The 15,565-nt window shown below is 55.9% G+C and overlaps 1 protein-coding gene across 1 annotated transcript in view; it reads right to left on the bottom strand.

The window, feature by feature from the left end:
- PEPD (peptidase D) overlaps positions 1–15,565 on the bottom strand; it is a 115,145-nt gene that overhangs the window by 83,177 nt on the left and 16,403 nt on the right. The window contains exons 4-7 of the mRNA XM_032614806.1: positions 13,291–13,354; positions 7,462–7,543; positions 7,255–7,316; positions 6,008–6,069 (exon numbers count right to left, since the gene is read on the bottom strand). Coding sequence (XP_032470697.1) covers positions 6,008–6,069; positions 7,255–7,316; positions 7,462–7,543; positions 13,291–13,354 — 270 coding nt within the window. The remainder of the gene's footprint in view (positions 1–6,007; positions 6,070–7,254; positions 7,317–7,461; positions 7,544–13,290; positions 13,355–15,565) is intronic.

Genomic DNA, 15,565 nt, shown 5'->3' with positions numbered 1-15,565 from the left:
GAATTAAGCAATAAACTTCTAAATACCTACAGTTCAAAGAAGAGAAAATAATAAAATCAGAAAATAAAACATGAAATACCGTAACTGGTGAAATGCCGCTAAAGCAGTGCTTAGAGGAAAATTTATAGCTCTAAATGTAAGCAGTAGAAAAGAACATTGAAAATCAATGATCTAAACTTCCATCCTGGGACTTCCCTGGTGGCGCAGTGGTTAAGAATCTGCCTGCCAATGCAGGGAACACAGGTTCGACCCCTGGTCCAGGAAGCGCCCACATGCCACAGAGCTACTGGGCCCACGTGCCGCAACTACCGAAGCTTGCATGACGCAACTACTGAGCCTGCATGCTGCAACTACTGAAGCCCACGCACCTAGAGCCCGTGTTCCGCAACAAGAGAAGTCACTGCAATGAGAAGCCCAGGCACCACAAGGAAGAGCGGGCCCCCGCTTGGCGCAAGTAGAGAAAGCCCATGTGCAGCAACGAAGACCCAATGCAGCCAAATAAATAAATAAATAAAAATAAACTTCCATCCCAGAAATATCTTTCTTCTTTCTCAATGAACTAGAGAAAGAACAAATAAAACCTAAAGAGATTAGAAAATTTTTAAAGCAAAAGATCAATGAAATAAAAAGCAAACATACAATAGAGACAAATCTACAAAGCCAAAAGTTCTTTGATAAGATGAACATAACTGAAAAGGGAACCCAGGAGACAAAAGGATCAGGTTGGGGCACATCCCTGACACTTCTGTCATGCGTGACTCAGAGCTCAAGCTATCGGTGAGACAGCTAGGTAAGCGCAATGTGGCCCAGCACAATGTATGGGCCTCAGCAGAGAAGCCTTGGGAAGCCTTCAATCCTCAGGTTTCTGAGCCCTGCTCTATCTCAAGCCAGGATATCACACAGGGCATACAGGATTGTGACCCACCAGGAATCCACCGTGGCCTCACTGATGGGTGTTTGAAAACACCTATCTAATGCTGTCGTTGTGCAGCTGGTACCCCCACTTCTGGCTGAAGGAGGGACAAGGACGAGGAGAGGGAAGGAGGTATTAGCAGGCTGAAAGGATTCCAGATCTTCAAAGCTTTCGGGATCCCTAACTATAAAAATAAGACTACTAAATTCAAAGTGTTGTAGAATCAAGCCCTACTTGTGAAATATCAAAGAGATCACAGAGAGCCAACCTGGCTCAGGGTGAAGAACAGAGCAGGAGATGACATAAATAAAGACGGCAATATAGACCGTCTCCCATTCTGCCAAATATCACTTTGACGCTAGGAAAAGCGATGGCCTATATCCTCAAAAGCCAAACACGCCAGTAGAATCTCACGTTACAAAACATACGTACATATACACACATGCACACACACAAACAGCAAGGTGACCAGGCACAAAGACAAAGATGCAAACACACAGACACACACAGAGACAGGCATACGCTTAGAAAAGAGGCGCAGGCAGACACACACAGGTGTATATTCATGGACACAGGCAAATACATGCACACACACACACAAAGGCATAAACATGGACTAACACCCAAATATACACACAAACAGAAACACACAGACTCACACAAATGCACACTCAGACACAAAAACATTCAGACAGAGAAACACCCTCAGACACACACATAAAGAGTCCAAAAGACATTCACGGCAATGTCAGTGGTTTAACTCAGGTAATGAAATTTGAACATTCCTTGCTTTCGCCTCTGTGCTAGTCAGAGCTTTCTATACCGAGCATGTAATAATTGTGTAAAAACAACAATGAAGCCCACCAGAGCCCATGAAGGTGGGGAATGCCCTGGAAGCTGAGGGTGCCTCCCTGGTGGGCTCTAGCTGTGGGCTGGGTGACAGACAGTGAGTCGTGTGAGCCCAGCCAGCCCTGCTCCAGCCCCCGGGCTCCTCCCTGCAGTTTCTAACTGGAAGATGGAGAACAGGTCCCAGAAGGCCCCCACTCCACCCACACTGGGGGCTGAGGCAGGTGCTCGTCTCTTCAGGAGACTCGGAGATTCCATGAGCCATAATCAGAACCTCAATCCAAACTGTTAACTTGATACATAAGTTAACAGTAACCAGAAAGCCACTGGTTCCCACACCACACACTGGCATTTTATTGTAACTGTCGAGTTTTAATAATGTCCCTCTACTTCTTGGGTTTGAAAATTCACATCCCTGAACATTAATATTCCTGCATTAATAACCCCCAAATTCAGCAATTTCATACTTAACTGCTTATTTAAATGGAATTAATTTGTAACCAATCATCGTCAAATATGCAAGGCAATTTAAGTGAATGCCACAAGATAAGAAATGTGCTTATCCTGAATAACCAGCTAATGTAAAACAGCGACCATATTTCTCCGTCAGACAACGGCGTGAAACAGAGTGCTCTCTACTCGCTGCCCCACTCAGGGCTCCTGGGCAGTCTGCCTGCCTTGGACGGAACTGTCTCAGGCCAAGAAGGCGGCCCATAGGCCACCTGGCCCCCCACAGATAATCTCTTTCCCTTCATAGCCAGGGTCTGTCCGTCTGTCTGTCTGAGGAAAACCTGCTCTCAAGTCTACCTCTCCTCTGATGCTAACGAAGACGAATCATGTCTGCCTCTGCTCCCAGGCTGCAGGACCCAGCTGCTCCAGGCAGCTGTGGTATGTGCCGCCCCCAGGAAGAAGGTGTCTTTCCTGTGGAGCTACCCTCTCCACAGACCAGCCCCGGCCCCGCCCTCACCAGCACCTGGCGACGAGCACCCGACCCTGTCCTCTGGCCGGAGCCCACTACAGGGCCTGCTCCTTCCACCCCTTCCCTGGGAGCTGTCCGGGCGCCAATCCCGCCGTACAGGGAGCTGTGGCCGGGGCCTGGAGTCAAACTCAGCACGAGGCCTACAGACTGTCCCCACCTGCTCCCTTCACCCCAGCATAATCACACCCTGGCTCCCCAGGGAGGACGAGGCCACACCCCTTGGTGAGCCCAGGGGCCCCTGGCCATGGGGAGATCCCAGTGCATGTCTACCGCCCCACCCCGCCTCTGCCTCCCTGCTCCCAGTCCCCTGCGACCCCACCACTGGGACACCTGGCACACCCCCTGCCGTGGGCAGTAGGCGGCCTGGCCCTGATCTGGGAAGGCCAAGGGAGGTCTGAGGGCTCCCAGGACCAAACCCACAGTCCCACCGAGGTGACAGGCCCAAGGCAGCCGACCCTGAGGAGCCACGTCTGGAGAGGTCGCAGCTGGGTTGACAGGTGAGGCCACTGTTCCATCACAAGCTCCCTCCTGCCCCCAGGCCAAGGGATAAAGGTGGCCTGGGGTGGCCCATCAGGACAAACCGAGAGGCCAAAACCTGAACTTCTGCCAGACCAGGTCAGTGAAGGATCCAAGATGGGAGGTGTTGCAGAGAAGTTCAAAAGGGTCAAAAACAAAAATTCCAGGAATAAGGCACTTCATTAGGGCAGTGAGAAGTGACCGAGGATAGAAGCAGTTGCGTGAGTATTAGAAAGTAGGACGACAGCAAGATTCATCTTGCATAGGAAACAGGCTATTATTATCCCTGCAAACAGCTGGAGGTGCTCACGGCTGGCAGGTGAATGTGGTCACTGAGCCGCAGCGGTTCTGGAGGACAAGGCCCTCTCCAGCCTGGCGCAGGGTCCGAAAGGTGGCAGAGCTGGGGTGGCTGGGAGACAGGGGGCTGAGCTGCACCCAGACCCCAGGAATACAGACACGACTTTCTGCAGGGAAGGCGCTGGCAGGGGGCCCGAGGTCAGTGGCCACAGTGCGCCGCAGGGTGGTGATGGGGGGGCGGTACCCAAATGGAGCAACCCCTAAGGGCAGAGCTACACAAAGGGTGCCACAGTGGGATGTAAGGCCCAGAGCAAGGTGTGAGGCGACAGGAGGGGAGGCCGTACCACAGGGCGGCCGGGGGACCCCAAGGCAGGGAGGGCTCTCACCTGCGATACTTCAGCCAAGTCAGAAAACCCAGCCTGCCACACGGGTGTGGAAACGAATCCCCCCAGCATGGGGGCAGGCGCTCAGCCCAGCAGTGAGGGGCCTGGGGAGCAGCTCACAGCCAGCCCCCGTCTGGACTGGACCATGGGTTGGAGAGGGCCAGCCTGGGAGAGTGCGCAAAGTTAAGGCTCTCCAAAAACACTCCCAAGGTGGGGTGGGGTGTTGGCCAAGCACAGGCTCCTCTGGGTTCTTGGCAGGGGCCACGGGGACTCAGGGAGCAGCGGGGCACAGAGGCTGGGGTCTGCTCAGTGGAGGGAGAGGTCAGTTCACAGTGGCACTCCTCCCGGGGGAGTGGGGACAAGGCCTCCACTTCCACTGCTCACAGAGAGTGATGATGCCCCTGGAGTCCCCCACCGCTCCCCCAGAAAACCTGGGCCCCGGGTGCTTGAGAAGGCGCTTTCTGCAGCAGAGGCCTCGGCTGGGAGGTGGGGCAAGAAGGACCCCACAGCTCACTGACATCCGGAATCTTGTCATCGGACATCCTGAAGTCTGCTGGCCCACTACACAGCTGGGGAAACTGACGCTCAGAGGGGCGCTGGGGCGTGATGGGGGCTTGCTCGTGGGCAACTGTTTATTAAGCACCAGCTCCACGCCAGGTTCCGGACAAGCGGGATCTCATTTCACCCCACAGCAAGCCCGAACACCATGCTTCCCGTGGGAGAGCTGAGCTCAGAGGCAAGTTCTGCTAAGGTCACAGAACCGGTCGGTGTGGCAGCCACCAGGGCTCCCCACTTCTAGCTCAGGGCTTCCCCACAAGGCAGTGAGACCCAAGTCGAGACTGAACAGGCCAGCCCACGGGACCAGAGCGTAGGCAGGTGAGCAGGGCACAGGAGCCGCCCCGCGCCGGGCAGTGCTGGGGGACGAGGGGAGGCTCGGATCAGGACAGGCAGCTGGAAGCTGTGCCCTGTACCACTCCCCTCAAGGGCCTGGAGAGAGACAGCGGCTCCACGGCCAGCACCTCAACAAGCTGGGCTAATCACTGCTGGTGTGGGAGGCGAGGCCGCTCTGGCGAGCTCCCAAGAGGATGCAGAGATGCGTGCGACGAAAAGAAGCAAACCTGATGCCCCACCACTCTTATCACTGGGGGAAGTGACACGTATTTATGAGCTCATAATCTCTCCTAATCACATCACACATCACACGTACGCACAAATTCCCGTGGCTCAGGCTCATACATAATTACAAGGCACTTCCTCGGTCCACCAAAGGACAGAGGATGCCGTGACGCAGAGTACAGGCTGGCGGGGGGTGGGGGGGGCTGGGGCCGGAGAAACAGGAGACCAGGCGAGCTGTCCACACTCAGCAGCCCCAAGGAGCAGGTGCCTCCCCTCAAGGGCTCATCTGCTGCAGCCTCGGGTCCTACAGACCGCTCCCCGCAGGGCCAGGCAGCAGCCAGCCCGGGGACACAGGCATGGCTGGCAGGCGGCACTCTCCAGGGGCCAGGGCATGAGGGTGGCAAGGCGGGAGAGGTGCTGGCTCCCTGTGCCCAACACCTGCCCTCCTGCCTGGGGAGGCCTAGAAGGGGGAACAGAGCTGGGGGGCTCGGCCTGGGGCTACGCTGGGGAGCGAGGGCAAGTAAGGGGGCAGCCATCTGGGACTGGGGCAGCAGGGGACAAGGGGAAGCTATGAGCCAGGCTGGGGGAGGTCAGGGGCTAGGAGTGAGGGGAGGGGGCTGATAAAAACGAAGACCACGGAGCTCAGAGCAGGTCCCTGGAAGGAAAATGGCCACCCATGTGTGTGCACGGTTGCCAAGGCTTCCCTAAGCACGTGGCGGGCCTGTGCTTTCACAGTAGAGCTTGACAGGGAAGTGGCATCGATCCTTAAAGTCAACGTTGGAGTGAATTTAGGCAAAGTATTTTTCTAAGCATGTCCTCGAATCACCCAATCTAACCCCTTTTTAGCATCCTTCTGTTTGTGTTTTGTGTCTAGTCTGTAGACTGGGCCAGCCTGCTGGTGAAGATGTGAGCTGATGGAGGATGAAAGGAGACGGTTCCCAGGGCCCCAGGACTCACTTGCTGATGCCCTCGAAGGAGGCCTCCCTGCAGATGCTGCCGCTGTCAGTGTTGACGCCGCGCTGGAGAGAGAGAGAGGGAACGTGAGGGCGCAGACCCGCCACACGGGGCGACGACGGGGAGCACCCACCTCAGCCCAGCCAACCCATCCCTTCCCGCCTTTCAGGTAACTCCAGGCCGGGCCCCAGCACAAGGGCAGCCCTCTTTTCTCTGCTGCAGCTTGAAAAGGAGAGAAAGCAAGGCCTCCTCCGTCCAAGCACCTTGCTGACCCCAGCTCAGGCTGCCTGGGCACAGGTGGAGGCTGGGAGAAGACCTCAGACCGGGACCACCTCCAACCACAAATCCCCCACTGCCCCAAGGCTGGCTGGTCTCCCTGTGCACGTGTGTGCACACACGCTCCCCAGAGACAGTGTCCTGAAAAGCACTGTCAAATCCGGCCCTTCCAGAGACGCGGGTGTGACCCGACTCAGGCAGGAGGGGCCTTTCTCCGTGACACCGAGACTCTGTGTTACATTCCTCTCCTTTCCCTAATTGTAAGGAGACTCCAACTGGAACTTAGACAGGAGCGGAGACAAAACAAAGATTCAGAGGAAAACGTGCCATCACCAGAGAGGCCAGGCCTTTTAAATCGCCTTTTAATTCTTCCTCAAGACCTACAGGTCGATGTCTAATTGTATCCCCCCAAATAAAACACACTGAACCCTCCGTGACCACAATCGTAACGTTTCTTCTCAGCCATCAAAACAGCAGGGTGGAAAAAAGAGATCACAGGTAGTGCTAACAAAAATAACTGAGAAAAACTATTTCGGTAAAAATCAATTAACAAAGGAGAGAAGGGTCACTTTGGGAGGGTAGAAGGCTTGCATACTCTTCATATGTGAAGCTCCCCAAGGTTGAAGTATAAGAAAGCAGACTTCTTCTCGGAGCCATTTCACAGCCTCAGCACCCCCTCCCCGCCCTGCAAGGTTGCACCGTGCACCCCTGCCTGCCCCAGGCTGCAGCAGGCCCTCCGTCATTTAGTGCCCCGAGTCCAAAATCTGATGCCACACAGCCCAGCAGCCTCATGGGCAGATGCAAAGGGTGTGTTCACCGACACACTCTACACTGCACGTTATTTGACATGCACGTTTTGATACGTTCTCTATCAACAATGGAGGAGAGACAGTGTGGAAGCAAATTGATATTCTACATCCACAAACCCCAAGAGCTCAACCTGACACAAATACATCCTCTAGTCAGGTTTTAACCCTCGGAGTATGCGTGGCGTCTTGTCCACAGTGGCCTCGGGACAGGACACAGCCCAGGTCGACTGGAGAATGGAGGACATGGTCCTGGACACGTTTAGCAATTCAGACTGAGCTGTCACTATTTATCAGCAACGACCCTTGTTTTCAATCCTCCCCACGGCCCTGACCTCTGCAGGGGCAAGCAGCTCCCTAAAGCCCTCCCCATACTCAAACGCTGCCTGGTCCCTGAACACGGCCCATACCAAAGTGAGAGGACGGAGGGGCTCCGTGATGTCAGGATGCTGGCGATCTGAAAGGTCAGAAAGAAAAATCCACTTTAGTGCCACCACGTGAAGCCTGATGGCGAGGACGTACCAGCGTTATTAAATACTGACAGCTCATCCTTAAACAAGCAGAAGTTTACAGAGAATAAGGGATTTCTGAAAGCCACACAGCTATCAGGTAACAGAGAGGGACTCAAACCTAAACCCGGCTTCCCCACTTGCTGCCCTGGCTCCGAGCCCCACACAGATCCCAGCTCCTAAGAGCCAGACCCACTCGCCCTCCAAGGCTAGCACCTCTGTCCATCTGCCTGGTCCCTCACGAAAGACCCACGGAGGCAATCTCTTCGGCACTGGTGCCCAGGGGAGACACCCTCCTCCCTGCCCCCTTCATCCCCCTGACCGCATGGACTTGCCACCCCCAACCCCACATCCTCGCTTTCCACCCCTCCACCACCCACTCAGGGCCCTGCACGCTGGCTGCTTCCCACCCGACCCCCTGAACGAGCTTGCCACCCAAGCTCACCTCCCCATGCCTCTGCCTGGGACGCCCTCTCCCCATCGTAGCCGCTTCCTCAATTTGAGCTCAGGACTGAGGTCTCTGGTCCCCCGGCGGGTTGGTCCACTCCCTCCTCTACTGCCCCCCGGCCGGTCACACTGCCTCAGCCATGACATCCTCACCCCAAGGGGACGGGCCACCCCGGTGGGACCGCCTTCTTCCTCTCCTGGCCCTACCCCTCAGTCTGCTCTGCATCTTGGCCACTGCAGCTCCTACTGTACTGAGCCCCCTCCCCACGCTCCCACCCTGAACTCTCACACCCTGACACAGGGCGAGAGTGAGGATTTGTTGTTTGTTGTTTCAACAGCTTTACTGAGCCATCACCGACATACTCTACACTGCACGTTATTTGAAGTGCACGTTTTGATAAGTTCTGACATATATATATATATGCTTTTTAATACTGAGAGGCTCCCAGAGAAAACCTGGAAGATACCGAAAACTATAAAAAGATAAAATACACCTACAAAACCATCCCCTGAGACTTTTTATCTCTGCACATAAAAACAGAGATCTGTAATGACGTTTGGATCATATGAAGTTACGTGCTTCGCTTATTTCCTGTCATTAAATAGTCTTCAAACACGCCATTGTTACCAGTCACTACCGCGGGGGATGGTAAACGTCCAGGGAACACCTGATTACACAGCCTGTGCCACTCACTGCAGACTCATGTCATGTAAACCACCCAGGAAGCTGGTGCTGCAAATGTCCAGATTTCACCAGTGAAAAGGCTTATGGGTTAATCTGCCCATAGTTAAAAGAGAGCACAGTGGTGGCTGTGCCATGTTCTCTTAACAGATCTGGCATAGTTAGTTTATTCATTTCTCTACTGGGCACTTACATTATTTCTAATGATTAACTTTACAAAGTATGCCCTGATGGGCATCCTGATATAAAGTCTTTACTTCCTTTAAAAAAAAAAAAAAAAACTGACCCAGTGAAACTGCTGGGTGACAAGCCCCATATTTTGTCAAGGTTGTGAGGCTCACGGCCAGATGACTCACCCTCCCACCCGCAAGCCCAACGCTCCATCTCCCTGGACCCTCCTCGTTTGCTCAGTAACTGCTCTGAGAATGACTGAAGCCCAGCCTCTGAGCTGCACGCACGAGGGCGTGGTGAGTCGCTAGCACGCCCTGGGCCCTCTGCGAGGGGGAGGGGGCGGCTCATTAGAAGGAACCAGAGCCGCACTTGGCCCTGGGTGTGTTGTTACGGGGACTGAAGGGTCTATGCTCACCAGCACAGGGCGGTCTGTCAACTGCGGCAGCACGGCCAGAGCACGCGTAGGCACTCGGGGACTGTGTGTGCTATTGTCCTTGGGAGAGGGGAGCAGGATAACACACGTGTGGGCTGCTGGTTTTTCTCTCGGCTGTGACTCAGGACGTGCTGCTTGGGGATAACGGAGGAGAAAGCAGCCCTCTCAATGCCACCCGATGTGCACACGGATGGAGGAGGCCTGACGCAGCAGGCTGGGCGTCTGCTGGCCCTGGCAGGGCAGCATCTTTTAATGATCGTGGACACTTGAGTGGGCCGTGGTTACCTCTGCGGCTGCAAAACCTCCCCCAGCCAGGCCGCTGCACCCGCCCTTCCCCGTGGAGACCAGTCAGTGCTACCCTCTCGTCAGCACACCCTGATTCCCTGCCTCCGAAATTAAGGCAACGGACGTGAGGCAGCTATGCGGAACTACAGCTCCGCACACAGGACGACATGGCTCTGTCCACACAGGGCCTCATTTCCGTGGACCAGTGGTCACTGGGGACCCACCAGCTCTCATGAACCAGCGCTGTTAAACGCCTTGCCCTGCTTCAAGCCGCAGCACCAGTTTCCCAGGTAGCCTGGCCTCTCCGGCAGGTCACAGTGGACGGCACACGCAGAACTCTCCAGAGCCCTATGGACCAGGATCCTCCCCTGGGGACAGTCAGAGGCTTCCCATGGAGGTCTCACGCACCCTCGTGCCCAAAGCTCCCACCAGGCCTGCTGGCCACTCTTCAAGGGTGACGATCCAGAAAAAGGGGCTGGACAATCTTTGACCAGTGCTGTCAAGAAAGGCTGCACTGCTCCGGGAGCGGGGCTTCACTGTGCAAAAAGCAAAGCTTTTAAAACTGAACCTTTTTCACGGCAGTCTGAAACAGGGCTGAACGCCGGTGGCCGGCAATGCATTTAAAATGTTCAATTTGGGGGTAATTCCTTGGCAGTCCAGGGGTTGGGACTCCACACTCTCACTGCCAAGGGTCCGGGTTCGATCCCTAGTCGGGGAACTAGGATCCCACAAGCCACGTGGTGCGGCCAAAATAAATAGCTAAATAAAAATTTAAAAATTCAATTCGTTTCTCAAATTTAAATGTTGGGAAAGACCACGAACAACATGGATTTGCAGCTACTCATGAATAACTGGTACATCTAGTAACCTGGGGCGAGCAGTCCCACACAGCATTCAGAGGGCCCGCCACAGACCCCACCACTCCCTGACGCCTCTACCCACCGAGGCAGAGAGGCAGGCAGCATCCATCACTGTGCTGCCACCAAGGTCTCTTACATGCGAGCCAGTGACCCTGGCAACATCTGCCTGGTGCCATAAAGGAGAGCGCAAAAACGTGCCCTCCGCCTGGCCAACTCCCGTCCCCATGAATACCAGCCACTGCACTGCACCTTGATGGCAATGCCTAGTAGCCCCTCTCAAGGTTCTCCTGAGCTCCCCCCTCTCAGGGGAGCCACCATTCACTCTACCTTCTCAATACACTCAGGATCACCTACAGGAGGAGGGAAACTAGATAGCCAGGTTTGCTACATCAGACACCTGTACTGTACATGTGGTATCAAGTGACGGGCCGCGGCCTGGGGTGGGGGCTTCTTGCCCTCTTTCACAGGAGACAAGTGTCAGCTGCTTCTCGTCTGTGATTTGTAGCCAAGGCTGCCCAAGGTTGTTAGATCAAGCTGAGCACCACAGAACTGGTCCAGGGAACCCTTCCCCAACATAAAGGGCTTCCTGTCACTTTCCATGATGGAGTAGCCCCAGGCACCCTCGAGTGCCTCCCAGCCCAGGTGTCTGTACTTGAGTCGGGCTCCATTTCAAGCCACAGAAAACCAAAGGCACTTGGGGGCCTTGTCACCTCTGGAGGCGTGTCCTGCAGCATCCGCTCACTTCTGACAGGGCAAAGGCGGAGGCGGAGGGCGAGCCCCCGGGGTCCAAAGTTGGTGGGGTCAAATCCCAACCCTGGTACTCCATGGCCATGCGGCCGTGCATGAGGCCCTTCACTGCTTGGAGCCTTGGATTCCTCTTAATGGGGTGAGACCGTGGCCCACCACAAGACAGGGCAGAGGGAGGAGGGGATCTGTGTGAGCTGCCGAGGTTGCTGGAACCCGCAGGGGCCATCCTGGAGTGAAGCACCTGTCCCACGGTCCACAGGAGCCCTCGTTTCCGATAAGATCCATAGCAGTAATCGTCACAACAAGGCCGATTAACGATGACAGTGATAACGGCGTGGCCCTGCAGAAAGCACCGTGCTCTCACCTCCACTGAAGCCTTCACTTAAGATTCTGCTTCATAAATACAGACTCAGATGAGCTGGTCTGTGGGGCTGTAATTCTACACTATCATGACAGGCTTTCCTGGCCTGACACTCAAGACCTCCTCTGTTTTACCTCATTTGGAGGCAGGCTCTCCTTACACAGAAATCACTGTGTAAATGGAGCTGAGTTCACGGCCACCGCCCCCCTCCCCGCCCTCCCCGGTCATAAAAGCAAAAACACCAGACTGTGGCTGGGAGGCTGCGGCAGAGAGATGCTCTGACTCGACGCGCTGGGCCTCAGGGCCCATCCCAGGCTGCCCCCTCCAGGTTTCACACCAAGGAGACCCAGAAGGCCAAGGTCCCAAAGAGCAATAATGTTAAGATGCAGTTCACAAAGGTAGGAGGGATACACCCACCAAAGGAGAGGGTCAGAACAAAATCACAACTAAGGATGGGCATCCCTCTCTCTCTAGCACTTCAAAAATACAAGGTACAGTAAGTCCCCTACATATGAACCTTCAAGTTGCAAACTTTCAAAGATGCGTAAGTACATTCCATCAACATCAGGCGTGAGTGAAACTGCAGCTTGCCCTGCATCTCCTATTGCTGATCTTTCAGCTCTACCAATTCCCACCTCCTCTCCCTCCTCCAGTCAGTAACTCCTCCTGCCTTTTCACTCAATGCCAGCCCAGCTCTTAGTGTATGACGACCTCTGTCTGGGGAAACGTGGCACGGAGGGGCTCCGTGCAGCCGATCCTGCCAGGCCAGCGCTGCACCTCGGGCAGCGGGCACTCACCTCGGGGTGTTGCTGTTCTACCCAGCACCGATCTGCACAGAGCATGGGGGTTGTGACAGCACCCAGGGACAAGCAGAGGCCTCCTGTGCGCCTGGCAGTGGTGCAGTATCGGGGGGACTTGGTCCCCCAAGGAAACGAGGGGGGCACATGGCTGTGCTCTCACCTTTGCCACGGCCTGGCCCTAACAGCAGTGGAAGTTAGGGGCAGCCCCTTTTTTTTTACTTTTTGCGGTATGCGGGCCTCTCACTGTTGTGGCCTCTCCCGTTGCGGAGCACAGGCTCGGGAAGCGCAGGCTCAGCGGCCATGGCTCACAGGCCCAGCCGCTCCACGGCATGTGGGATCTTCCCGGACCGGGGCACGAACCCGTGTCCCCTGCATCGGCAGGCGGACCCTCAACCACTGCGCCCCCAGGGAAGCCCAGGGGCAGCCCCTTTGGACTGCCTGGACTGGGGGACAGATTCATAGCCCCAGGAGGACAGTCACATAGCCACCCAGGCCACATGCCACTGGGCAACCATGCTGGGAAGAGGATTAAAGCCAGGGGTCCTCCAAGCCCACCCCATCCCACAGGCCTCTCGCTGTCTGGGGCTCTTCTGACAGCGGCACCTACAGCTGGTGAGGGCCTGTGGGAAGGGCCTCCCAACACGCGAAGGCCCAGCCAAGCCTGATCAGACCTTCACAGAGACATCCTTCCTCCGAGCAGCTCAGCGGCCACATCCAAGGTACAAGACACTAGCGACCAAGTCGGGCACTGCCCCAGCAAAGCAGGGGCCTCCCAGGGAGGTCTGAGATGCATGTTTCTTGCCTGCTCTCTCCAAACAAGGGCACTGCTGAGGGGGCTGGTGGCTGGACCATGCTGTCCCGCGATGTCCAGCCAGGCTGTTGCAGTGGGAGGAGTCGACCACTACTGACCTCATCTGTGTACTGGACGTCGTCCACGGCGTACTTCTCCTTGAAGTGCTCCTTGGAGTGGATCCTCAAAAAGAAGCACAGGAAACGCCAGGGTCAGGGTTTGGCCGCAGCTGGGTCCAGGCTGCCTTCTGAGCTCAGGCCAAGAAGCCCCGGGCCCACCCCTGCCCCAGCCGGCACCTGGCACCGAGCCGGTCTGCCCAACACAGGCTCGGAGGGCAAAGGACACTGGGCCACAGAGTGACTGCTGAACCCCACCTGCATCCCTCCACCTCCCCCAGCCAACCTCTGCTCCTCCTTCGAGCTCGTGACCCTGGCCGCCTGGGGCAAGCAGCTGAGGACAAATCTCCCTCTACTACCAATGAGAGCCCACCCACACCGGGCAGCCAGCCAGCCCACCCATGCTTTGGGACATGAAATTAGCTGCCTCCCAGGCCCCCACAGAGCCTCTTTAAAGAAAAGTTTAAAAGTTAACATTTTAAAGAAGCCAGTAACAGTATTACTCACTGTGATGAGAAACATTCAAGCTTACTCATCGTCCCTGAAAAATCAGCCAGTGAGAAGACAAAGACGCAGGGCGGAGGAGGCTGGGTAGCCCTTGCCCGCCTCACAAAGGGCTCCTGGTCACAGCTGTGCTGAGCAGGGCTGGTGGGTCCAGCAAGCACCATCCCCACCCCCCAGCCTCTTGGTAGGCAGATGAGTCAATGTCACTGCTGGTGACAGAGCTCACATCAGGAGCTCTAGCCGCCTGGGGGAAGGATGTCCAAGATGCACGCGCGCGCGCGCACACACACACACACACACACACACACACCACACACCCCGTCCCACGCCTGGGCACCGCATCAGCATGGGGGATTCACTCCCATCCTGCCTGTGATTGCATGATATTCTAGTCACCAAGTGTCAGATCTGAAAGAAGCCTCAGAGGAAGTAGCTGATGGTTTTCAGATTGTGCTTCCTGGGCTCTCACGGGTGAGCAGACGACAGGCAGGTGGAGGTGCCAAGGACGGTGTACCTGGGGAGGCCCGTACGGGACAGGGAGTGAGAGCACTTTGGGACTCGGAAATGACCACCTCGAAAAGCAAGCTCCACGTGCCTCTGAAACACCACTGATCAACCAGCATCGCTACCCAGGAAACAGATTCCCACTCCTTCTCTAAGCCCTGCACCGTTTTCCTCTCCACCCCAACAAGCATCCGAGACCGGACTGTGGCCAGGAAACACAGAGCACAATGAAGGGACACATGGGTGGCCTTGGGGGTCAGCAGCAGGAAGCTCACAGCCGTAGGCAGCGAGCCAGGCCGGGGGGACAGTGGTCCACTAAGATCGGCGGCCTGGTGCCCCAGAACCCTTTTTGCTTTACCGCCCTTTTGGCTTCTCTGAAGCGGGCACTGGGTATCAAGCTCCCATTGGTAATTAAATTTGCACGATCCAATTGCATTAGCTTCTGTGATTGAGACGGGACTCAAAGTTGAAGGGCCAAAGGCTGTGCCTCCATTAGCACTGCCTGTAGCAGCTACGTGGGGCAGGAACTGATGACAAGCACCTTGCCTGGATGCTGGAGGCCCCGGTTCCAGAGCTTACTGCTAAGAGCTCGCTGACCCTTTGCTACCAAGCACTGACACCCTCAGCACAGCTGACCCTGCAGCCATTCACAAAAGCACGTGCCAGAGAGGCAAGAGGCAGGGCCACCGGTGTCATCACCACATTCACGCCGATTGCCCCAGCTCCAGTCGCTGCTCAGGACAGATGCCCAGAATTCTCAGCAGGTCCCCAATTCACCCCTGGTCCCCAGTCACTTCATCCCCTCCAGCTGTGACAGGCATCAAAAGCAAACCCCCAAAACATTCAGGAAGAGCCAAGGACGTGCTTTCGAGGCCAGCCTCAATGATCCCTACAGAGGGGCGTCTCGGCCATTAGCCTGGACACTGACCTTTCACCTCACCTCCCGTCGGGGACACTAACTCTCCCAAGCTGTCTTGCCAAAGGACACCTCAGGAAACGTGCTCCTGCCTGCCCTACCTGGGAGTCTTGGCAGTCAGCACTCAGCAGAGGACCTAGGAGGCTTCAGACCTGGGAACATCTCCGTGTATTCAGCCTGAGGTCAACGTCTTGACAAGGTGGAACCAGAGGAGGTGGGAGGACGAGGGGGAAAAGGAGAGGAGAACACGAGGCAGCTGTGATCTGTGGGCGGCCCCAGGGCTGTGCGCTTGCCTGTCCACCCCTCACCTACCAGCCACGAGCCACTTCACCTGCCACGGGAGCCAAGGAGTGG

The sequence above is a fragment of the Phocoena sinus genome, chromosome 19 (genome assembly GCF_008692025.1).
Source record: "Phocoena sinus isolate mPhoSin1 chromosome 19, mPhoSin1.pri, whole genome shotgun sequence".
Lineage (NCBI taxonomy): Eukaryota > Metazoa > Chordata > Mammalia > Artiodactyla > Phocoenidae > Phocoena > Phocoena sinus.
Note: the sequence above shows the minus strand (reverse complement) of the source record. Positions and strands in the feature narration are given on the sequence as shown.